General features: G+C 44.5%; 1 protein-coding gene across 10 annotated transcripts in view; it reads left to right on the top strand.

The window, feature by feature from the left end:
- LOC100502409 (uncharacterized) overlaps positions 1 to 25002 on the top strand; it is a 59469-nt gene that overhangs the window by 5997 nt on the left and 28470 nt on the right. For all 10 annotated transcript variants that reach the window (XM_020543813.3, XM_020543811.2, XM_020543809.2 and 7 more), the window contains exons 12-28: positions 482 to 585; positions 3668 to 3762; positions 3856 to 4092; positions 4339 to 4533; positions 4678 to 4774; positions 15260 to 15357; positions 15428 to 15573; positions 15641 to 15749; positions 15830 to 15976; positions 16241 to 16288; positions 16429 to 16557; positions 16651 to 16890; positions 16969 to 17115; positions 17199 to 17284; positions 17369 to 17474; positions 17543 to 17638; positions 17765 to 17917. In XM_020543813.3, coding sequence (XP_020399402.1) covers positions 482 to 585; positions 3668 to 3762; positions 3856 to 4092; positions 4339 to 4533; positions 4678 to 4774; positions 15260 to 15357; positions 15428 to 15573; positions 15641 to 15749; positions 15830 to 15976; positions 16241 to 16288; positions 16429 to 16557; positions 16651 to 16890; positions 16969 to 17115; positions 17199 to 17284; positions 17369 to 17474; positions 17543 to 17638; positions 17765 to 17917 — 2233 coding nt within the window. The remainder of the gene's footprint in view (positions 1 to 481; positions 586 to 3667; positions 3763 to 3855; positions 4093 to 4338; positions 4534 to 4677; positions 4775 to 15259; positions 15358 to 15427; positions 15574 to 15640; positions 15750 to 15829; positions 15977 to 16240; positions 16289 to 16428; positions 16558 to 16650; positions 16891 to 16968; positions 17116 to 17198; positions 17285 to 17368; positions 17475 to 17542; positions 17639 to 17764; positions 17918 to 25002) is intronic.

Here is a 25002-nt window from a genome sequence, read left to right as displayed (position 1 = left end):
GTTGCTTTTCTGATTCGATGCGTGGTGTGGAGTCTGTAGACAATCACTTCACAAAATGCTGCAAAGACTTGATGGAAATAGGTTTGGATCAGCAGTAAAATACTGAAGAAGATATTATGTTTACTAATTTAATTAACCTGAGTGCTAAAATTACAACCATGATCATTTATTTGAAATTTAGCTTCTTTATTTGTTGGTATTATGCTCGATATTCTATTTAAGATGTGCTTTATAGACATCATTCATTTCAAATTGGGGAGTACTGTGGTAGGATTGCATTTTTTCGACATAAGCTTAGGATAATCTGAAAGTTCCAATCCTTGCTGCCAATTCCTTTTGCCTTCAAGATTGCTGCCTGACTAGTACTATGTTTTTGCAATAATCTCTTTAGAGCTGTGTCTTCCAGTAGATTTTTTACACAGTTACACTGGTCTATGCCTAGCTCTTCATAATTGTATTATTTGAATGCTATTGTTAACAGGGAGGTATCAATTTTCAACTGTATGATCTCAAATCTTTTTAAAGAATATACATTCTTCCCCAAGTATCCTGATAAGCAGCTTAAGATAGCAGCTGTTCTGTTTGGTAAGCACATTTTTATTTTGATTGGCCTTCATAAGCCTTCTGTATATATATTTGATATTTGATTCTCAAACATGCATGAGAACTGTGTAAAATTGCAATGCAAAGATGATTTGTTACAACTAGTTTGATGATTACATTTACGCCGTTTATTGTTTGTAATTGTAACCTGCATGCAATACTATATCTAGTTCTTTGACAGGTCATCTGAATTTAGTCTCTTACAAAATAATGCTCTTGACTTATGATCCAGGGTGATAATTATTCTACTTGACGATCGTAGTAGCTTGTAGCCTTTACTCGTTGGTGCCTTGCCGGAGACAAAGATGATCCTTGGATCACCCAAGCGCTCACAAAAACTCAACACAGACAGACACTAAAAGAACACACTGAGTTTTTGGTACTGCCCCTAGAAGAACTACACCCGCTACGTAGGTGTATTTTATTGATCTGTTTATTTACACAATTACAAAGGCTCACAACACCAATCAACAATCAATTAGCTAAGAAAGGAAACTATCCAATTCCAATCAACCATCAATTAGCGAAGAAAGGGAACTAATCAATCAGCTATCAATTAGCTTAGAAAGGAAAATAACTAGTCAACTATTAATTAGCTAAACGAAACTTACCAATCAAGTAAGAATGAAACGGAAAACTGAGCTGTATTATGCAACAATCTCCCCCCAAGTCTGTCTCGGTTTATTTGACCTGTTGGAGTCAGTCTAATGTACTATATGTTCTATAATACAAATCAAGCACAGAGATAACTCTAGGGTAGTGGCTGCATGTAGGGTTGCAAATTGTGCTGAAAAAAATGAGCCCAAGTGGCCTAAACCATCTTAGATGCAGCCCACGTTCTCAGCTGTACATCAATTCCATTACGTTTCTGGTCGCCTGGTTTTCAAGTCGTCCGATTAGCTGGTCGAGTAGCAGGGGCGATCAGCCGACTAATCGCGATTAGGACGATGACTTGAATGATTAGTCGGTCCTTGTCATCCCTGATCGTCCAGGTCTTCCAGGACATATATTTATATATATGTAGTATACTTGAGCACACACATACACACACACATTTATGCACGTATATTATATATACTATGCAGCTTGTCTCCTGTCAATAGACATATATACGTATACATAAACTTATGTTGTCTCCTGTCAATAGACATATATACTTTTACATAAACTTATGCACAATATAACAGAGAACAATATGAGCAGCATGTATATAGATAGTATTCAGAATTTCAGATGGAACAAGACAGTAGCATATCAAAATTCAGATTCTGATTACAAGCATTTCAGAAAGCAACTAAGCCAGCACACAATTAAGGGTCTGTTTGGTTCGATCGCTGCCTAACTTGCCACAATTTGCCTAACTTTTTCTGCCTAAGGTTAGTTCTTCAATTTGGCTGACTAACCTTAGGCAAGGTTTGGCGCAGTTAGCCGAGAACCAAATTGGCCCTAAGCATTTCAGCAGCAAGCCGGCAAACAACTAAGCATTTAGCAAATACTCACCTACAAACTTACAAGACCTAAAGGAGCAGATCATCATCCAACTGAAAGGTTTCACCAGCAATTGCTGCTCCTGCTGATTCAGACTCATCATCTTCCATTGCACATGTTGTTGCAGCATGTGGCGGCTCTTCATTTGAAGGCACCTCATCATTACCACTGTCATTACAACTGGAGAGCCGGGCAACAACTGAAGGGTCGTGCGAAACTGGAGAGGTGTTGGTGGCGGTTGTTCATATGGAACTGTAGCCCGGCCAAAAATGGGAGGCCCAAAAAAAAACCTAACACGTCTGGACGGTTTCTAGTCCAAAACGGATGACTCGCTGATTAATCGGACGACTGGACGATTATCACATCTAATCGGGTCAATACTCCTAATCACCCCTTAATAACAGACCTGCACGACTAATTGCGATTAGTTGGACGAGTTGAAAAAAGAGTCTGGTCGTCCACCCCTAACCGTCCAATTAGTCAATGACTAACCAAGTGGCTAGAAAACTAATCGGCCTAATTGAGTCACAAACCCTAGTCGAATCTAGGATACCGACTGGGATAACTATTTGCGAGTAATCACAGGATATTTTATGAGTCTAGCTTTTGCTGCATCGAATTGAAAAATAAATTTCTTCATTTGCGGCAGTTGTTGTGCTGATTCGTGAGGCCAAGAGCCTCTGTATCTTGGCTTTGCATAAGGCTTTGTTATGATTTTGTCATGGGTAGTCTGTAATGAAGCCCACATAATTGCCAGTTGTGCTGCCGAGTTTAAGATGGCAACACCTGTGGCCTGTGGGTTGATGTTACTCCGTTTGTGAGTGGTGTGTTAGGTCCTTGTATATACTGTTTTTTCTTCTTGTAATGAAATGATACGCAGCTCTCCTGCGTGTTCGAGAAAAAAAATGTTAGAGCAAGTCCAAGAGACTCGGTAAAGTGCCTTTGCTCGGTAAAAAAATGAAAAGTGTCGTGGAAACAGATTCCAACAAACTCACTTTCATACTCGCTTCTTCATCTGACTTGCCATCACCTTCCTGTCGTTGGCCATCTTTACTGAGCTGCTGTGACTCGCCAATGCACTGTCCCGCCCACTCGCAGTCCCATTTCCCGCCACGTTCTCGTACCTGTTGCCACGTTGTGCAGCATACAAGTTGTAGGGGCTAGGCGTTCTTGTTCCTGCCGGCAGCGTTTTGCAGCTCCATGTTAAGTCCTGGGGTGGCGGCAGGTGCAATACGTGGATGAGAAAAGTTAAATTTAGAGAATCTGTTGGTTAACCCCACCTTCAAGAAGTTGTCTATTTTAAAGAGACGTCCATAAACTCTATAATTGGCTAGGATTTATAACTAGACTCTTGGAGTTACTCTTACTCCGTTTGTACGTTGGGGCTTGTTTGGTTCGATCCCTGGCTCAGGCAGCGCTGCCAGCCGTAGGTGTCCAAAATCAAATGTCTTCGAGGCCAGCTCCAATCCAAACCGGCTCTTTGGCCAGCGGTTTGGCTGTTGTGTCCTTTTGCTAATGGAATGAATTATTGTTTGTCTAAAAACATGTCTCTGATACATTCTATTCCTGAAAATAGGATCTCTTATTAAACATCAACTTGTGGCTCACTCCGAACTTGGAATTGCTCTGCGTGGTGTTCGTGATGCCTTACGCAAACCTGTTGATTCAAAGGTTTTTTAGGACCTCTTTGATACTAATTTTTACATCTCCAATTGTTCACTGATGCTTCAAACATGTAATGCTGATGGTGTTATTGGCTTGCAGATGTTTATGTTTGGTACATCAGCACTGGAACAGTTTATGGACCGTGTCATAGAGTGGCCACGATACTGTAATTACATATTGCAGATCTCACATCTTCGTGGAACACATTTAGAAATGGTTTCTGTTATTGAGAGAGCCCTAGCCAAAATCTCCTCAAGTCAAAATGAGCCAAATGTTGGCAACCTGCTTTCTGCAGAGCAGCATGTTTCTGGTTCATCATCCATGGAAGGCATAGAGGTAACTTTATCACATAAACTTGAGGAAAGGGGAACACATCTTGGTTGGAGGCTTTGAATTTGAACTGAATATATATTGGCTCTTGCAAACTGGTTTTCTTTTTGTTAGCAATTTAGGATTATGGGAGGTTGCCACATGCTGACTGTTTTGCAATGTTATCAATGTTCTCTTGAATGCAATGGTTTGATTTTCATGATTCCTTTTACATTTTTCTAAATGCTATGGTAAACTACTGAAACTATGTAGGCATCTGAATCATCATGGTTGATGGGTACCATCCCAAGTCAACTAGGAAGGCCTCTTTCTTCTCCTTTGCAACATAGGCAGCAGGGTCTTCTCTCGGAGAGGTCTGAGGTTTCTATGAATTCACTGAATAAGAGCAATTTATCCAGTCAGCCTCCCCTTGCTTCATCGTCTGCTGATTTGACTATTAATTCAAAGGTATCAGGGAATTTTCATGTGCTTGCTTCCTAATTTGTGATAGCAAGACACTTCGTTGTAGTGGTTGTTTCCATTTCTTTCTGGAATATCTGTATTCGAGATTCCTGTTTGCTTGTTCCCTTCACCGATATATATTTAATGCAGACAACTGCTCCACCCTCTTTACTAGCTTCACCTCATCAGTCTATCAGTGTGTCAACGAGTGTGCATGTTGGATTTCTGCGTTCTCGAAGTACCCCAGGTGGCTTGCTAGCTTAACTCATTCATGATACCATTAGTTACTCAAGCTTTTTACATCTGTTTTACAGTTACACTGTTTTATTGAATACGCAGGAGACCTGCGTATTAATATATTAAGGACAAAAAGGTCCAATGTGGACCAAGTACAATAGAGCATCCTTACGGTGGCCAGAATATAGCGTACAAGAACACCTCCGTGAAAAAACACATGCTAGACAAGCTCGACCCACAATTAGAAAAAAACCCTACTCTATGGTAACAGCTCCTCAATCTGGACAAAGCGGAAGGCTTTGCCCCCAGATATAGACCAAAAACCTACCTCTTCCCTGGCTGCCTGCAAAACACAGTCAATGCAACCCTCAAACACGCATCTATTTCTATGCTTCCAGATAATCAACGCACCCAGAATCACATAGGAGTTAATTTTTTTTTGTAGCGTTTCCGGTCACTGCTGAGCTGCTATGCCTCCACCAGGCTTCAAACGAGAGAACATCTTGCTGTGGACAGAGGTTTTGCAACCCTCCAATCTTTAGGAGCTCAAACCAGAACTGTTTGGCAAAGACACTCAACTAGCAGATGGTTGATAGTTTCAGGCGCTTGGTCACACAAGGGGCACCATTCTGGATGATCAATATTCAATACCACGTTTCACGAGTCTGTCCGCAGTCCACATCTATCATGTTCAACCAGCCACATAAAAAACTTGCACTTCCCAGGTGCCCAAGCCCAACTTTTCCACACTCTCTCAGCTGGTCCAAAGCACACTGCACCTTGAAACAGGGCTCTATATGCCTCGCTGGCTGAGTAGGAACCAGAGGCACTAAATTTTCATATGTGCTGGTCTTGTACCCCAGGTTGAAGCACCTTATCATCTAGAATCTCATACAGCTCCAACAAATCTGCAAGTGATCTCACTGAAATGGTGCCCCTCAAATCTGCCAACCATTGGAAGTTCGACAGAGCATCTTTAACCAATCTTTCAGCTGCCCTGCGTTTCGACACTAACTCAGCAACAGCAAGTGCAATGTCCTTGATACTTCTGCCATCCAGCCATCGATCTTTTCAGAACAGGGTATTAGCTCCATCACCCACATGAGAGAGAACCACCTATCAATCAGTTTCTGATTTACCGCACCCACCTGAATTGGGAAATCAGCCCATGGCTTGCTCTGGTAAGTCTTCTGCAACCACGGCCAGCGAGCACGCAGCCCAACCAAGGATCAAAGATCACTGATGCCAAGGCCCCCTAAGTCTTTAGACATAGTGACCTTAAGCCAAGGCAAGAGACAATGTCCTCCCTTAGCCTTCTTCGGTCCTTCCTTTTTTTCTCTCGAAAAGCACATGAGAACTGCGCACCGTTATATTAAGAAGGAAAAGGTCTAAAATAGACTAGGTACAAGGACTTCCTTACGGACGTCGAAAACTCAGCAACATAAGAAGATCCATCTAAACAAACTAGAAAACCTCACCAAAATATCCGACCCACCCTTCCTAGAACTAAACCTCAGGAATAGAGGCTGCTAGGTAAGAGAGGCCTTGGCCCCAGCCATCTCCCACATCATTCTCTCTTCCCTAGCTAACCGAAGAGCTAGAGAGACATTGGGGGTCCAGCCATCAAAGATACACTTGTTTTGTTGATTCTAAATAATCCATGCCCTCAAAGCAATGAGAGAGTTGAGCCCCTTCTTGAGGTCATGCAGAGACTGGGTTTTGGTCAAGTGTGGAGAGACATCCTGTCTGGGCTGCTCCTTACCTCCTCCACTCATGTGCTGCTTAATGGCCACCGTGCGAGCACCATCACACATCAGAGAGGGCTTCAGCAAGGCGATCCACTTTCTCTGATGCTTTTTGTCCTAGTGATTGATGGGCTTGGTCAGCTTTTTTCTAAAGCAGATGAAGAAGGTTTGTTGCAGCCTCTTTCATCTAGGCTTTTGCAACATCGTATCTCCCTTTTTGCCGACGATGTGGTTCTCTTCATACATCTAGTGGGGGAGGATATTAATGTTACTTTAGACATCCTTCAACTTTTTGGCGGGGCTTCTGGGCTCTACAATAACAACCAGAAATCTAATGTCTATCCCATCAGGTGTCATGAGGAAGATCTCGAGGTTGTTCATCATTTTTGGCCTTGTCAGATAGCTGGTTTTCCTTGCAAATATCTTGGTTTGCCCCTCTCTCTTCATAAGTTGAAGAAGGAGCAAGCTCAGCCCATTGTGGTCAAAATTGCTAATCAACTTCCTAGGTGGAAAGCTGACCTGTTAACAAAAGCCGGAAGACGTGTTTTGGTGCAGTCTGTTATGACAGGGATGCTAATTTACATTGCCATGGCTGTGGATTTGCCATCTTCAACTGTGAAGGACATTGATAGAATCAGAAAAGGGTTTCTTTGGCGTGGTCGAAAAGAGGTTAGAGGACATTGTCTTGTGGCATGGGAAAAAGTTTGTAGACCCCTTGAACTCGGAGGTTTGGGTATTTTCAGCATTTATGAACTGGGATGGGCTCTTAAAATGAGATGGGCTTTGCTGCAAAAAACTGAGCCAAACCGTCCATGGGCCTCTTTACCTCTTCATGTTCCGAGAAAAAATTGAGAATTCTTAAAATTGGCCATGCAATCTGAGGTCGGCAATGGTGCCTCTACCCTCTTTTGGAGTGATCGATGGATTGCAGGACAACGTGTAGCTGATATTGCCCCTCGCCTTCTGGAGATTATTCCTAGAAGATTGGTTAACAAGAGGACAATGCAGGAGGCAATAAGAGATAAACTATGGATAAATAACATTCGTGGGGGATTGTCAGTTGGAGCCATAGCAGATTTCCTTCACCTTTGGGACATTGTTGCACATGTTGTGCTTCATCTGGATAAAGATGACAAGCATATTTTTCGTTTGTCTGCTAATGGCAAATACTCGGCTAAAGCTGTCTATGAGGGTCTCTTTCTTGGATTTGTGCAATTTGAACCTTATGAGATGATTTGGAAATCTTGGGCACCGCTAAAATGTCGTTTCTTCATGTGGTTGGCTGCCCTTAAGAAATGTTGGACGACTGACAGACTCCAAAATCGAGGCCTTGATCACCCAGAAAGATATCCTCTTTGTGATCAAGTGGGGGAGACAATTGATCATCTCCTTGTGGCTTGTGTCTTCTCCAGAGAATGTTGGTTCCTCATTCTTAGGCAATTTGGTCTCCAAGTCTTGGCATCGCAACCAACCGCTCGAAGTTTCATGGCTAGGTGGGAAGAAGTCAGTGAAATTGTTAATAGTCCTTTGAGGGATGGTCTCAGTTCCCTTATTATTTTGGGTGCCTGGGTCCCATGGATTCATAAAAATTGATGTGTTTTCACGGCCTCTCTTCTAGTATTGCTGCAGTTATAACTCATGCTGGGGAGGAGCGTCGGATATGGGAGTGTTCTGGGGCCAAGGGATTATCCTTCCTTGCAGCTCCCTCCCAGAGGTGATTTAGTTTACTTGTTGGTAGATGGATCATTTTGTGTATGTTAGATTCTGGCCGCCGTGAGGTGGTTCTTTGCACCTAGGTCTAGTTTGACCTTGTATCTTTCTTTCTTATTAATATAATGATACGTAGCTCTCCTGCGTGTTCGAGAAAAAAAAGTTGAGCCCCTTCTTAATAGGTCCATTAATCGACCCAGAAGCTTCTCCCCCCATATCATGAAGGAAGGCAAACCAGACTGTGGTGCAACCACTTGCAGACCAACTTGACTTAGGAGCTTGAACCAGAAATCTCTTGGAAAAACACAAGACACTAATAGATGATCCAAGGTTTCAGCTTCTTGATCGCATAGAGGGTCACCCTGTCATATACAATCTCAGGGATGCCCATTGAGGAGAATCCTGGTGGAAGATGTGGCTTGCAGCCCACACACAATATTCACACCAAATCTGATCAAAACCCAGCTGCTTCAGAACTTCTATAAGAAAAGCCCAAGAAATGGAATCAAACGCCTGAGAGAAATCTAATTTGAAGAGGATGAAGGCTTGCTTTTGTTGATGCAGGAATCTAGCTATTTGTTGAACCAACATAGAGTTGTACAAAATAAAACGCTTCTTGGCTGTCTGGTTAGGAGAGATTATATATTGTTTTTTTGAAGGGGAAAGGCTGTATGGCAAACCCCTACAACACGATTTTATTTAATCAAAAAGAGTTAACATGATCAAAAGAAAGAAAGAAAGGAAGAAAACCAACAAAAGAGGGGGGGGGGGGGGGAGGGAGGAGCAGGCTATCGAGAATTTAGCGATGTGGATATTATATATTGTTGATGTGCCACTAATCTGTTTGCCAAGTTTTTTTAGTCACCAGCTTTGGAAAGCTATGAATGAGGCTAATCGACTTAAAGTCCTCGACATGATAGGCGCTCCCTCCACCTTTGGCAGCAGAGCGATGTACGCAGAATTTAACTGTCCCATGTTTCTAAAGTTACAAGCCCAAACACAAGAGATTGCTGCCATAACATCACATTTGATGAGGGCCCAATAAGTTCTATAGAATTTGCCTGTAAAACCGTCCGGACTTGGTGATTTGTTCGACGGGAGATGCATAATTGTTTCCCACACTTCGGTTTCTGTAAAAGGGGCATCAAGAGCACGAAATCATACGAAGGCATTCCAAGAGCTTCTAACCAATAGTAACCTGCCGTCCTACATCAGTGTCGAGGAGGCCCTGATAGAAGTCAAAAAACGCTGCGCCTTATCCTCTTGTGCCGAAAACAGCTGCCTATCCTCAGTGCTCATTGTAGCAATAAAATTCTTCCTCTTTCTGAATCTAGCCTGTGCATGGAACAAAGCAGTATTGGCATCGCCTTCCCTAAGCCAATTTATCCTTGACCTTGTTACTAACCTTGGGATTAACAATTGATAATTAGTCCCTAAGGACTATATGATATATATAGGCAGTAGGCCTGGGCCTAATGGACCTTAACACCCCTCCTCAAACTCAATGTGGAAAAGGAGGATCTGAAGCGTTGAGTTTGATCAAGTGAAATTGATGTTGTGCTCTTGTTTGTGCTATGGTGAAGAAATCTGCCACTTGAGATTCTGAGGGCACATATTGAAGATCAATAGTCTTCTGCTGACAATGAGACCGAGTAAATGATGCATCGACACCAATGTGTTTAGTAAGTTCATGCTTCACTGGATCATGAGAAATCTGTATAGCACTCAAGTTATCACATAACAGAGGTGGAGTGTCACAAGAGACACCAAGATCAGCCAATAGCCAGCGCATCCAAATAATTTCAGCAGTGGTAGTAGCAAGAGCCCGAAGTTCGGCTTCAGCACTAGAACGAGATATGATCGCTTGCTTCTTGGATTTCCAAGCAATAGGAGAGGATCCAAGAAGAATACAGTAACCTGTAGTAGAACAACGGTCAACAGGATCACTTGCCCAAGTGGCATCAGAATACACATGTAGCTGAAGTGGGCTATCAGAAGCATAGAGTAAACATCTGGATCGTGTCCCGCGTAAATATTGAAGCACACGAAGCAAATGACCATAATGAACTGAGGTTGGTGTGGATACAAATTGGCTCAACATATGAACAATATGAGCAATATCAGGTCTGGTGATGGTGAGATAAACAAGAGTACCCACAATATGACGATATCGAGTGGGGTCTACTAGTGGTGTCCCATCCTTCGGACGAAGTTTTAAATGAATATCCATTGGTGTTGCAACTGTCCGTGTATCAGTAAATCCAGAGCGATCAAGACAATCTTGTATATACTTGGACTAAGACAGATAAAAACATTTTGGAGTCTGCTGAACTTCAATGCCCAAGAAATAGCTAAGTGGACCCAAATCAGACATATGAAATTCCTTACTAAGATGCTGCTTGACATGAGAAATATGTTTTGAGTTGTCACCTGTAATCAGCATATCATCCACATATAATAGAAGTAAAGTGCGCCCTTTTGGAGAGACATGAACATACAATGCATGATCATGTTCACCAGAAGAAAAACCAGCAACTGTGATGACAGAGATGAATCGCACAAACCAAGCACGAGGAGCTTGCAGCCCATACAATGCGCGACGGAGACAACAAACGTGCCCTAAGGGAATATCAACCCTTGGAGGAGGATGCATATAAACTTCTTCATGTAGATCACCATTGAGAAAAGCATTCTTGACATCCATCTGGGAGATAGTCCAAGAAGATGAGGTTGCAACTGCAATCAAGGTTCGAACAGTAGTCATATGCGCAACAGGTGCAAAAGTCTCATCATAATCAAGTCCTTGAGTCTGTTGGAAACCACGAGCCACAAGACGAGTTTTATACCTCTCAATGGAACCATATGATTTTGACTTAACTTTGAAGACCCATTTGCATGTGATAGGAACAACATGCGAGGGTAAAGGAACGATATCCCATGTACCAGTGCGTTCAAGAGCAGCCAATTCATCAATCTTAGCTAGCTGCCACTCAAGAATCCCAGAAGCTTCCTGATAAGTAGTGGTTCAAAAATTGCCACACCAGCTCGTGGGAAACCATAGCGATCTGGAGGTTCAATGGTACCACGGTCACGAAGACGATATCCCTGATTAAAAACATCGTTAGACTCATAATTGTTAGTACAAGAATCGGTTACAGGATCAGTATCAGGACCAACCGCAGGAATAGAGCGGGAACGATGAATGTAGGTTTGGATGATAGGTGGTTTGGAAGAGTAAGAAGAGGATGCCGTGGAGGTGGAAGGTGGTGTTATGGGAATGAGAACATCAGATGTGGATGTAGAAGATGGTTTAGATGTAGGAATGGAAGAAAGACACATGAAAGAAGTAGATTCTATGGGATATTATGAGGAGTGAGTAGACTGGTTGTGAAAGAAGGGGCAATTTTCATTGAAACTCACATCTCTAGAAATTCGAATACGACGAGTAGATGGATCATAACAACGATAGCCTTTGTGTTCAGGACTGTATCCAAGAAATACACTCTATGATTTGAGCAGTCAATTTAGTCTGCTCACGTGGTGGTAACAAGACATAACATATACATCCAAACACATGAAGATGATCATATCGTGGAGAAGTGCCAAAAAGAACTTCACCCGGTGATTTGCCAGAAAGTTTAGATGATGGTTGTCTATTAATGAGATACACGACAGTGAAAACAACTTCACTCCAAAAGTGTGAATGAACAAAAGAAGATATCAAAAGAGTACGAGCACTCTCAATAATATGACAGTGTTTGCGTTCAGCAACACCATTTTGGGCATGAGCACTAGGACAAGAAAGTTGAGCTAGAGTACCCTCTATGGTCAATATCTGGCGAAAATTATTAGATAAAAATTCACCACCAGAATTGGAACGAAATTTTTTAATAGGAGAAGAAAACTAGGTGTGAACCATGCGAGTGAAGGACTTGTATATAGAAGGCAATTCAGAGCGACGTTTCATGAAGTAAATCCAAGTATAACGAGAATGATCATTAATAAAAATGACATAATATTTATGACCACCTTTAGAAACAAACGGAGCTAGACCCCAAACATCAGAGTGAATTAGATCAAAAGGTTTAGCAGAATGGGAATTACTAGTAAAATATGGAAGTTGTATTTGTTTTGCAAGATGACAACCTTTACAATGAAAACTAGACTCATCATGTGTAGGACCTAAACATCCTGACTTTATTAGAGTAGACAGACGAGATCCACATAAATGACCAAGACGATGATGCCTGGGCGAATGACGTCGTGGGGCCCGAAGCAGCAAGCACATGAGGTGTAGTGGTATGGTATGAAGGATGACGCAAAGTATCCAAGATGTAGAGGCGAGGCGAAGTTTTACGGCGACGACCAGTCCCAATCACATCCCCTGTTTTGCGATCCTATACAAAACAAGATGAGTCATCAAATCCAACAAAACAATTGTGATCGGTAATTTGACCAACTGATAGTAGATCCATGGATAACTCAGGTACAAAAAATATATTTGGGACAGTAAAATTTGGATCAGAAAGAGAACCCTTGTGGGTGACATGACATAATGTACCATCAGCAGTCTGAACAAAAGTACCCTCGGTGACAGGTGTAGTAGTCGCCAACAGTGACTGATGAGATGTTACATGAAATGAAGCTCCAGAATCAAGAACCCAAGATGATGACAAAGCACCAGCAGATGAAGTAGCAGCCACTACAACTGAGCCTCTAGGAGATGGTCCTGTACCACGACCACGAGTAGCACGACAGACACGAAAATCAGCCAGCTTCTCTGTAAATTAGCAAATCAGTTCTCAGACCGATGAGTGGTCCTTTTGCAATGTTCACAAGGCTAAAAAGAGGTGTTTCTGGACTTCTAAGCAGCAGCCAACACACTGTGAGAACTCACACCAGTAATAGAAGACATAGACTTAAGACGAGTCTCTTCAGCAAGTAATTTAGACAACGCCTGAGCCATGGTGAGAGTAACAAAACTGTGAAGCAGCCTTGCATGAAGAGAATCAAATTCAGATCGAACTCCCATAACAAATCTGTATGTAAAAAACTTCTCAATGAACTTGTGGGTTGGGCAAGACACAGCTGTACAAGCAGGCACCATGGAGGTCAAAGCACTCATAAGACGATCAACGCTGAATAGTATTCATCAATGGACATACCATGTTGCTCAATGACATGAGTCTGTTGCATAAGGGTATGTAGAAGAGCACCGCTGTCCTGACCAGATAGCCTTAGGAGTGGTGAATTTGGACAGACTCAATCATAGTTGGTTTAGTGCTATTGACCATTGCAGCCATTACCTTGCCATCATTGATCTGCCAAGTCTTGATTGCAGTAGCATTGCTTCTATCGGCTGCTAAGACTTGTGAATCTTCAGTCAAATGAAACAGTAAACCATGACCTCTTAATATAGTCTGAACACAGAAAGCCCATTCTGGATAATTCTGCCCATCAAGCACAATATTGACAACAATAGCGTTGGTCGACATATTGAAGAGCAAGAGAACACTGAATAATAACAGAGAATACCAAAATTCCTGGCAGGTAGCCTGAACAAAACTGTGCGAACTCCCAACAGATCGGCACAAGTGGCAGGCGGATTCTGGGCTCGGCGCAGACGGAGATGACCGACTCTCCCTTGTGGAGATGGTGCAGTGGATCTGGACAGTCGGAGGTGGCCACGTCGGCGAAGCAGATCTGGGCGAGGTGACCACGTTGGTGCAGATGCAGGGGATCTGGACGGCCAGGGCGCATGGGACGACAGGTCGACGGCGGACGAATCTGGTCGGCGAAGAAGGACTGGGCGCAGGGGACGGCAGGCCGACGGCGGACGCAGGGCTGGTCACAGGGGACGACAGGCTCCCTGGTCGGCGGAGAAGAACAGACGGCGGACAGATCTGGATTGGCCGCGACGACGTCCTTGAGGGAAAGCCGCGACGGCGGCTGCAACGACGGCCGGGGAGGGCCGCGACGGCGGCGGAAGAAAAGGCCGCGGGCCACGACGACGACCGGAGGAAGGACCGCGACAATGGCTAGGATGTTTGAGAAACCCTAATCGTAACTTGCTCTGCTACCATGTTGTTACTAACCTTGGGATTAACAATTGATAATTAGTCCCTATTGACTATATAATATATATAGGCAGTAGGCCTGGGCCTAATGGGCCTTAACAGACCTCAACCGAGCTATAGTTCTAGAAAGAGAGGATGAAGCCATAGAGTGTTTCTTTAGAGAAATCTTGAGCCAAAAACCTCACCAAGCGACAAGAGACGACTGTCTTGAGCTATTTCGAGTTGATGTAAAAGCTCGCTAGCCATCTTGAGCTGAAACTTCACATTCCCCACCTTATTGTGGCTCGAACTTTGCAAAGCCCTCGCTGTAGCAGTCAGCTTCTTGGACAAAGCAACCATTGGGCAAGGACCCGAGAGAACCGAGTTTCAGGCATGCGTAACAACATCATGAAAACCCTCCAACTTAGTCCAGAATGCCTCAAAGTGGAATCTGCCTTTACTGAAATCATGCATCCCCAGCAGCTACGGGCAAATGATCAGAGTCATGGGAAGTCGAACTCTGCAAGATACAAGCTAGAAACCGCTCTTCCCAATCTGTAGTACAAAACACTCTGACCAGCTTCACCAAAGTGTGCCCATTCGACCAGATGAACTTATGACCCACTAGCGCCACTTCTTTAAGAGCCATGTCATCAGCCCAACTCCTAAACATACACATCATGACTTGATCTAGATTAGAGTTGTTCTTATCTTCATCGTTGCACCTTCGACCGCCCGCTGGGTAAAAAGGCTTAGAAGCAGGGGACAGGGGAATAAACGACGCCTCGCGAGGGGTGGAGGTAGTGACCACATGGGTATGAACCGTGGAAGGAACAATGGCCGTCGGGGCCGGGGTAGGCGCCGGTGGGGGGGGGGGGGGGTGGGCGGGAGGCGGAGAGGTTGGGAGCCGAACGGGGCAACATGCCATCTACTGTATTATAGTAACTTTGATTCACAGCTACACTGTTATGATGTCTTTTTTAGGATTACCGAGGCAGCCTTCATATACTACTGGATTTGGGACTGCTTTGAATATAGAGACGCTTGTTGCAGCAGCGGAACAAAGAGATATACCAATTGAGGTTGGTTTTGTATTACTCTTTTGGGGTAATACATGATTTGTTCTGTGCTAATGGACTTCTCTTAACCTAGACACCTCCACCTGAAGTTCAGGACAAGATTCTTTTTATGATCAACAATATATCCATCTCAAACATGGAAGCTAAGGCAAAGGAATTTAATGAGGTCATACAGGAACAACATTATCCTTGGTTTGCACAATACATGGTCATGAAAAGGTATCATTCTTGATTATAGATTTCTCTGACAATGCTGAGGTATACAAATTACTTCTCATCTTGGCAGGGCAAGCATTGAACCAAATTTCCATGATCTGTATTTGAAGTTCTTTGATAAATTAAACTCAAAATCCTTGAACAAGGAAATGCTGAAGGCTACGTATGAGAACTGCAAGGTTTTTGTTCACCCCAATTCGTCTGCCCTGTTCATATTTTTTGCTAGCGATTTTGTTTAAACTTGATACTTCTGCTGCAGGTCTTGTTAAGATCAGACCTTATCAAATCTAGTTCTGAGGAGCGTTCCTTGCTAAAAAACTTAGGCAGCTGGTTGGGCAAGTTCACCATTGGTAGGAACCAGGCACTAAGGGCTAAGGAGATTGACCCAAAATCTCTTATTGTGGAGGTACTGCTCCTCTGCATTTTTTCTTGAACATGCAGGAGAACACTTCTCTTCTTTGAACTCCTGAGTATTTGGAGTTCTGAAAGCTCCCTTTGGCCATCTACTGCCTTTTTATTTAGTATTGCTATAATTTATTTAATTTGATATTTCTGTTTCACCTGTGTTTGTGTTGGTTTGGTAAACATTTACATGCTTATTGAGGGATACAATTCAGTTCCATGGATTCAATTTGGCTGCCTTTAATCTTTCGAGTATTTCTTTCTTCAGGCGTACGAGAAAGGATTGATGATTGCGGTCATACCATTCACTTCAAAGGTGTGTATTCTCGCTAACTTTTTTTTTGTAAAAGATTTCTCGAAAGGAAATAATCTTATTAAACTAATCCAAAGAAATTCCAATTATTAATTTGGATTTTGGGCGCATATCATGTGTCATGACTATTGGCTGCTCTGCAGATTCTTGAACCTTGCCAGTCAAGTATCGCATATCGTCCTCCAAATCCCTGGACCATTGGAATTCTAAGTCTACTTGCTGAAATTTATAATCTTCCAAACCTGAAGATGAATCTGAAATTTGATATCGAGGTCCTCAACATTTCCTTTTTTGATAGTTCCTTTATTGGCATGTATCTGCCCTAGCTACTCATGCTCATGCTAACTGTTCTTTTGGGATTTCAGGTTCTGTTTAAGAATCTTACAGTTGACATGAAGGATGTGAAACCAACTTCCCTGCTTAAAGATCGTCTGCGCGAGGTCGAAGGAAATCCGGATTTTTCAAATAAAGATGTTACTACCTCTCAAACCCCTGTGGTTCCAGAAGTTCTTCCAGGGACTATTCCTTCATCAACTCATGTTGAACTGCAGCCTGAGATCAATATTACATCCCGAGCTATGAGTCTTCCAAATATACTCAATCAGGTTTGGCTTTGAACTTCTATATCAATTATGATGTGGTAACACTTCTGCCATTATAGTTGGAATATCTTTTGTTTGCAGTATGTGGCTCCTGTCCGTCTACCCACAAACAGCACGGTAGAAGCTGACAAAGTTGCTCTGATGATGCCTGAGCAAGTGTCCTCCTTGACCCAGGTTTTGCCAGCACAAACACAATCACCATCACCATCTCCATTCTCTGTTAATCAGGTTACCTTAATGTTTTAACTGCTTTTATTTATCTAAACAACTAGATCGTGTTATATGATTTGCTTTCCATTTGCGATATGTAGCTTATGGCAGCTATTCCACGTGATGAGATATGCTTCAAAATAAACCCAAAGCTTGGCTCAATTGGTCCACAATTGCAGTATAGCAAGTATGCTTCCAAGTTTCTGAAAGGATTTTATTTTATTTTATTTGAAACTTCTTTTGTCGTTGATAAATTATTTGCTTTATCTAGAATTATGGATTTGGCTTTGGATAAGGCTAACAGGGAGATAATACTCCCTGTTATTCAAAGAAGTGTGACAATAGCAAGCCGAACTACAAAAGAACTTATCCTGAAGGTTACTTTCTGATCTGCTTTGGTTTAAGATGTTAGTGTGATGATATTGTTGACACATATTTCTTGAAGGATTATGCACTGGAGTCTGATAACAATATGATAACTCGATCTGCACATTTGATGGTTGGAACATTAGCCGGAAGTCTTGCCCATGTTACTTGCAAGGTATTTCTGCTTGGTGCCTTTGAGACTGTTAGTGGAATGCTATTCCTGCTTGTTCATTCTATTAGCCTAACCATTCTGTATCTGTTGAACACAACTAATAATTGTATTTCTTTTTCTCTGGTATAGGAACCTCTTCGTGTCGCACTATATTCCAATCTTCGGAATCTCATTCAAAACCTTATGAGTGGCAGTGAAACTATCGAGCAAATTATTCACATGCTAGTCAACGATAATCTGGATCTTGGCTGTGCCATCATTGAGGCTGTGGCAACACGTCAGGTAGCACCTTGACAATTCTAGTTCTGCTAAGTTACATGCTCCTTTTACTTCCCCTTTGACACATTTAAAAGCGTAAGGTCCAAAATCCTGGTTTGTTGTTGTTCTTAAAATTTCTATGGAGTTGCTGTAATTGCTTTAATTCATCTAACTTCGGACATCTAACAATGATTACTCATAAAGGTAAACTATATTATGTTAAGGTGTAGTTGGGTACCCCTTAACATAATATGTGTTAAGGTGAGAGTTATTGAGCATTGTTTGAGAGGAATAACGAGGATCCCTATGAACTAGTTTGGTTTCATGTTTGGAAGGTCAACCATGAAAGCCATTTTTTTAATAAGACAAGCGGAAAAACGGTGGATCAGAACAAGCATTTGGAGGTTCTTTCAAAAAAAAACTGTAGGGCCGTTATGACGGTCACGCTCCCGCTCCCGCCCTCTGGCCTTCCCCCTCCCGACGCCTCGTTTCCACCCCCCACTGGCCCCTCGCCGGCTCCTATTCCAAGACCGGCGACCACCCCTCTCCCCTCGCCGGCGTCGCAGGACCCTTCCCCTGGTGTTCAGCGCGGCGGACGTCCGGAGGTGCTGCGCTACGCGCCGTGTCCTCCTTCCTCTGGCCTCTCGCCGGCTCTTACTCCAAGACCGACGACCACTCAACTTCCCTCCCCGGCGTCGGAGGATTATCCCCTTGGTGTTGTGCACGGCGGAAGATCGAAGGAGCAACGCTGGCTGGAGGACGGTGGAGCTTGTGCCTCCTCTGCTGCGTCACTAGTTCAGGGTGACGTGGGGAAGAAATCCTATAGGGAGGCTCTGCTTTCTCCCAAGCCTGCTGCGTCCAGGGACGTTGGTGGTTGGGTAACGGTGGTTCGTCGGCGTTCGAACACCTTGAAGTCCCTCTCCAGACCTGTCCCGGTGGATTTGCGCGGAAGATGCTTCAATTGTTTCTCGTCTGAGCACCGTGCGGCTGTGTGCCGTAATCGCGTGCGGTGTTTTTTCTGCCGGTTCCCGGGGCACCGTGTGGGCGTGTGCCCGCGCCGGCGGACGGACCCTCCCATCCCTGGACGCACTTTGGTGTGGCGACCTGTGGCTATGAGACCTTCGGAGAAGACTGTCTGCGGTCGAGAGATGGCTGTGGCTGGCGGGTCTGGACCTGTTACAACGACTGGTGAAGGCGCAAAGAAGAGAACTCGCCGTGGACAGTGGAAGAGGAAGTCGGGCGCTGGGGAGCAGTTGCCTCCTCCGCCTGCCTTCGGCCTGGATAAGCCGGTGAGCTTTGTCGGGCGTTGTGGAAGAATTGATCGGGCTGAGGAGGAACTCCGTCGTGCACTGATCGTCAGTGTTGTAGGCAGGGAGGATTCTGGCTGCGCCGTGGAGGTGCGTGACGCGATCGCCTTGAGGTTTTGCCTTGAAGCAGGGTCGCTCCGCATACGTCGTGCTGCGCCTAATTCTTTCCTTGTCTTCTTCCCCTCGGTTGCCGTGGCTGATCGGGTGATTGGGGAGGGGCAATCTCTTCATGTCCCTCCGCTCAGGTTGCATATTCGAAGGTGGTCTCGTCAGGCTTTCGCTTCTGGAGGTGGACAACCGCTTGTGCCCGTTGGCGTTGAACTTCGTGGAATTCCTGCGCATCTCTGGGGGATTGAGGCGGCTGAGGCTGTTCTTGGTGCATTCTGTTTGATTCATGGGTTTTTGCCTGGCTTGGGTAAGGAGGAAGATATGTCTGTTCTCAGACTGAAGGTATGGTGCCGGTCACCTGTGCTGCTGCCGGCGGTGGTGGATCTCCTTGCTGAAGAGCCGTTGGTCTGTGGAGAGGATGGGAGCTGGGTTCCTAGCACGTTGGTGTTCCCTGTTTCTGTGGTGGTTCTTCATTCTGATGGAAGTTCAGCTTCCGGTGTGGATCCTCCTGCGCCACCCCCTTCGGGCTTTGTCGACGAAGATAGTGATCATGAACATCATGTGGAGCGGCCGGGGCGCCCTGCGTCTTCTGTTCGGGTTCCAATTCATTTGCGTCTGGGTCAGCGCAGTCGTTCTGGGCTGGTGGATGACATGTCTGTTGAGGCTGTTCATCAGGAGTTGGTGGAGGGGGGATCAGTTGATGCTCCGGCTCTCCCGATTGTTTCGGTTGAGGAGCGGGAGGCGCCTGGTCACCCTCCAGATTTGGGATCAGTTGATGCCCTGGCTCTCCCGGAAATTTCGGTTGCAGAGCTGGAGGCGCCTGGTCACCCTCCAGTGTTAGCGTTGGATCTGGCAGAGGATTTGGGGGTCAGTTGTCAGGAGGACTGGTCTTCGCATGTTGTTATCTCGCCGGCTGGGCCTTGCTTGGACAATCCTTTGGTGGGGGACCTTATGTCCGGCTTGGCGGAGGCTGTCACTGCTGGGCAGCATGGTTCCGGGTTCTCCTATTTGCTGACCGACGGTGTTTCTGCTAATGTGGAGGAGGCAGTCACTGCTGGGCAGCATGGTTCCGGGGTCTCCCAATTGGTGGCTGTTGGTTCTCCTGCTGTTGTCTCTGCCAGGGTGCGGAGGTTTGAGTCTTGTCAGTCTTCCCGGGCTGATAGATGGAGATCAAAGCCACCCGTGTTCAAAGTTTATTCTAGAAGAAGATTATCTCAGGCTCAGGTGGTCCAGGAAGACCTTTTACTGCAATCTGTGGTGGAAATGGTTCCACCTTTGGAGGAGTTCAAGTCTGCGGTTACTAAGCCTTCTGATGGCTTGTTACCACCCCCTCCCCACCGAAGGACCAAAAGCAGGAGAAAGGTAATGCCAAGTGATTTTCGGCCACGGAGAAGTAGGAGGGTGGCCAAATTCCCTCCAGAACTTGGATCCAATGCGGCTGCACAAGTATGTAGACATCTGGGTTTTTGTGATGAAATGGAGAATATTTCTCTCGATGATGCCTGCAATTATGCAAAGTTATTTGATTCTGGGCTTTCGAGTGCACATGTGGCTGCTTTGGCAGCTTTGTTTGGTTGGGAGGTCCCTCAGGTGGGGGCGATCTGATTTGTTTCCAATGGAGAATAGCTGTTTTCTTATTTGGAATGTGAGATGTCTTAATGATCGTGCCAGGAGGGACTCGGTTAAATCTCTGGTCCTTGATATCAAGCCTTCCATTGTTTGTCTACAGGAAACCAAATTGTGTGCTATCTCGGACTTTGACATGCTGTCTATTCTTGGGACTGGTTTCAGTAATTTTGTGTATAGTCCCGCCCAGGGGACTAGAGGAGGAGTACTAATTGCTTGGCGTGATGGGTCTTTTGTCTCTGTGGCTTCGGTTGTGAAGAATTTCTCTGTCTCAGTCCAATTTCAGGATGAGTCTGGTTCTTCCTGGTGGTTCACAGGTGTGTATGGACCTCACCAGGATATTTTTAAGCAAGAGTTTATCCATGAATTGAGAACGGTTCGTGATGAATGTGTGGGGCCATGGTTTTTGTGTGGGGATTTTAATATGATCCTCCGGGAGGAAGATAAGAATAATTCCAACATTAATAGGCTATTGATGGGTCGCTTCAGGGGGTTTGTTTTCCTTTGATTGGTAGAAGATTCACTTGGTCAAATCAGAGGGAGGTGCCTACTCTTGTGAAATTAGATCATGTTTTCTGCACTGCGGACTGGGAGGATTTTTTTCCAGATTGTTCTCTTCACAGTAATGCTACTGCTGTCTCGGATCACTGTCCCCTAACTCTTAGATTTAGAGAGGGGGGCGTGGGGAGGAGAAGATTTCACTTTGAGAGTTTTTGGCCAAAAATCCCGGGGTTTTTGGAGGTGGTGGCTGCTTCGTGGAGTCTACCTCTGCAGAATTTTTGTCCATTTGAGAAGATATCTTTGAAGTTTAAAAGATTAGCTAAGTGTTTGCAGTCCTGGGGTCACAAAGAGGTGGGGAATGTCAATGCCCGGTTGGGTCTTGCCCGTGAGGTTTTGCATAGGCTGGAGATGGCGCAAGATATCAGATCCTTATCCAGGGAGGAGCTTTGGCTTTGGGGGCAGCTGAAACAGCATTGTCTGGTATTGGCGTCTTTGCAAAGAACTATTGCACGTTTGCGGTCCAGAATTCAATTTTTAAAAGAAGGAGATGCCAATACTCATTTCTTTCACCGACAGGCTGTCTACCGTAAAAAAAGGAAGTTCATTTCAAATCTAGAGGAGGATGGAAGGGTGTACACAAATCATGAGGATATTCAAGGAGTTCTGGACGGTTTCTTTACCAACCTTCTAGGCACTGATTTTCCAAGGTCTGTTACTATTGATTTATTGGGCTGTCATAGGCCTGCAGCGGATCTCAGTGATCTGGATAGCCCTTTCTCGGAGAAGGAGGTGAGGGATGCGATTGCTGACCTGCCTTCTGACAAGGCTCCTGGGCCCGATGGGTTTACAGGGAGGTTTTACAAGACCTGCTGGAGCATTATTAAGGAAGATCTGCTGGCTGCCCTGAATTTTCTGCACCAAGGAAATGCTCATAATCTTGGACTGTTGAATTCAGCCTACATTATTCTTCTCCCTAAGAGGTCCGATGCTATGACTGCAAGCGATTATAGGCCCATTAGTCTCATCCACAGTTTTGCTAAGTTGGTCACCAAGCTGCTGGCCAACAGGTTGGGCCCTCATCTTCATGAGTTGGTGGCAGCCAACCAAAGCGCTTTTGTGCGAGGGAGATCAATTCATGATAATTTTATGCTGGTTCAGCAGTCTATTAAGTCGCTGCACAAGAGGAAGATTGCGGGTCTATTCTTAAAATTAGATATTTCAAGGGCATTCGATTCCGTGTCATGGGCCTTCATTATTGAAATTCTTGTCCATCTTGGTTTTGGTCCAATCTGGCGGAATCTTATTTCCTCCCTAATGTTCACGTCTTCTACGCAAGTACTTCTTAATGGCTCGCCTGGTGCTCGTATTGCTCATCGGCGAGGCCTTCGTCAGGGTGATCCCCTTTCTCCTATGCTGTTTGTGATGGTCATGGATGTTCTTAATAGTCTATTCAGGGCAGCTGAAAGCAGGGGGCTGTTACAAGGATTGGAGGCAGCTGGGATTCGGAATAGGCTCTCGATCTACGCTGATGATGTGGTGCTTTTTGTTAAACCTTTGGTGGACGATCTGAATTGTGTTAAATTGATTTTGGATTGCTTTGGTGAAGCAACGGGGCTGGTAACAAATCTGCGTAAAAGTTTTGCTATTCCAATTAGATGTGGAGGGCTGGAGAGTCAGGCTGGCTGCAATATCTTGCAATGCAGTTCGGGATCCTTTCCGTGCAGCTATTTGGGGCTGCCTATCTCTGATAAAAAGCTGAGGAAAAGGGATTTTATGGTGTGGGTTAATAAGATTGCTGACCGGCTTCCCAACTGGAAGGCTCGTTTGCTGAGTCTGGCTGGTAGGACAGCGTTAGTGAGGCATGTGCTTTCGGCAATTCCAGTTTATATCCTTATGGCCATGAGTGTTCCCAAATGGGTGATCAAGTCCATTGATAAACTCAGGAGAGGTTTTCTATGGAAAGGAAGGAAGAATGTTAATGGTGGAAGTTGTCTTGTTCCTTGGGAGATAGTAACCGGGCCTCTAAAGTATGGCGGTCTTGGAGTTTCTAATTTACAATTCAAAAGTTGGGCTTTACAGGTGAAATGGTTATGGCTGCAAAGAACCGATCCGTCTAGACCTTGGCAGGGAATGAATCTTCCTATTCAGCAGCAAGTGAGGCAGTTTTTCAATCTTTCGGTCTTTCATGTGGTCGGAGATGGAACTAGCACTCTCTTTTGGTTTGATAAATGGTTGGATGGGAAGGCTATCTTTGATATTGCACCAGAGGTTGTCTGTTTGGTGGACAGTAGAGTCAGCTCGACCCGGACGGTTGCTCAAGCTTTGGACAACTGGCGTTGGGTTAGGGATATTGGGAGTCATCTTTCTATGCTTGGGCTGCAGCAGTACTTAAAATTATGGGATGAGATTGGACAGGTGACTCTTTCACAAGAGGCGGACAGGCTTGTTTGGAGACACACGACTTCTGGGCAGTTTTCCTCAAAGTCTTGCTATAATGCCTTCTTTCTGGGGTCCATTTTCTTTGAGCCTTGGAAACGATTGTGGAAGACTTGGGCCCCCCTAAATGCAAATTTTTTCTTTGGCTGGCTATAAGGAATAAATGTTGGACTGCGGACAGACTTCAGAGGAGAGGGTTACATTACCCGGCGAGTTGCCCCCTATGTGATCAGGAGCAGGAAACAATCCAGCATATCCTTTGCAGCTGCAGTTTTTCTAGGGATTTTTGGCATCTCATTTTGTCGTCCATCGGGTTTGGTAACTTCACTCCTATTGCTGCTGAACAGTCCTTTGTTGCGTGGTGGGAGAGGGTCTCTAAAAGAGTCCATAGGTGCAAGAGGAGGGGTTTCAATAGTGTCATTAATTTGACAAAGAGGTTGTTTCTAGATGAGTTGATTAGTTGGAGTAAGGCGGGAGCGAAGCATTTAGACAGTTTGGGAATTATTGTCGCTTTAAATAGGGTCTCGTAGGGCCCGTCAGGCTTCCCCTTGTGGGGGAGGCTTGAGGGTTTGGTCTTGGTGTTGTAATTTGGTCCACTTTGGACCTTTCCTTTCTTAATATAATGATGCGCAACTCTCCTGCGCTTTCGAGAAAAAAAAATAAGACAAGCGATGGGGCGGGTATAGGGAGCAGATGGACCTACAGATGATTTTTGTTGACTTGGAGAAGGCTTATGACAAAATACCAAAGAATGTTATGTGGTGTGCTTTGGACAAATATAAAGTTCCAATGAAGTACGTTGAACTTATTAAGGACATGCACAACAATGCTGTGACTAGTGTTCGAACAAGTGATGGAGATGCAGATGACTTCCCGGTTAGTATAGGACTACATCAAAAAAATCAGCTTTGAGTCCTTATCTTTTTTTCCTTAGTGGTGGATAAGGTCACAAAGGACATATAAGGGGATATCGCATGTTGTGTGTTTTTTGCGGACGATGTAGTGCTAGTTGATGAAAAATGAGTAAGTAAAAAAACTAGAATTGTGGCTAGCCTCTAGAGTCGCAGGGTGTGGTCGGTCTGGGCTTCATTGCCATGAATATTCCCAAATGGGTGATCAAATCGATTGATA

Source organism: Zea mays, chromosome 9, assembly GCF_902167145.1.
Source record: "Zea mays cultivar B73 chromosome 9, Zm-B73-REFERENCE-NAM-5.0, whole genome shotgun sequence".
In the NCBI taxonomy this organism is placed as follows: Eukaryota; Viridiplantae; Streptophyta; class Magnoliopsida; order Poales; family Poaceae; genus Zea; species Zea mays.
Note: the sequence above shows the minus strand (reverse complement) of the source record. Positions and strands in the feature narration are given on the sequence as shown.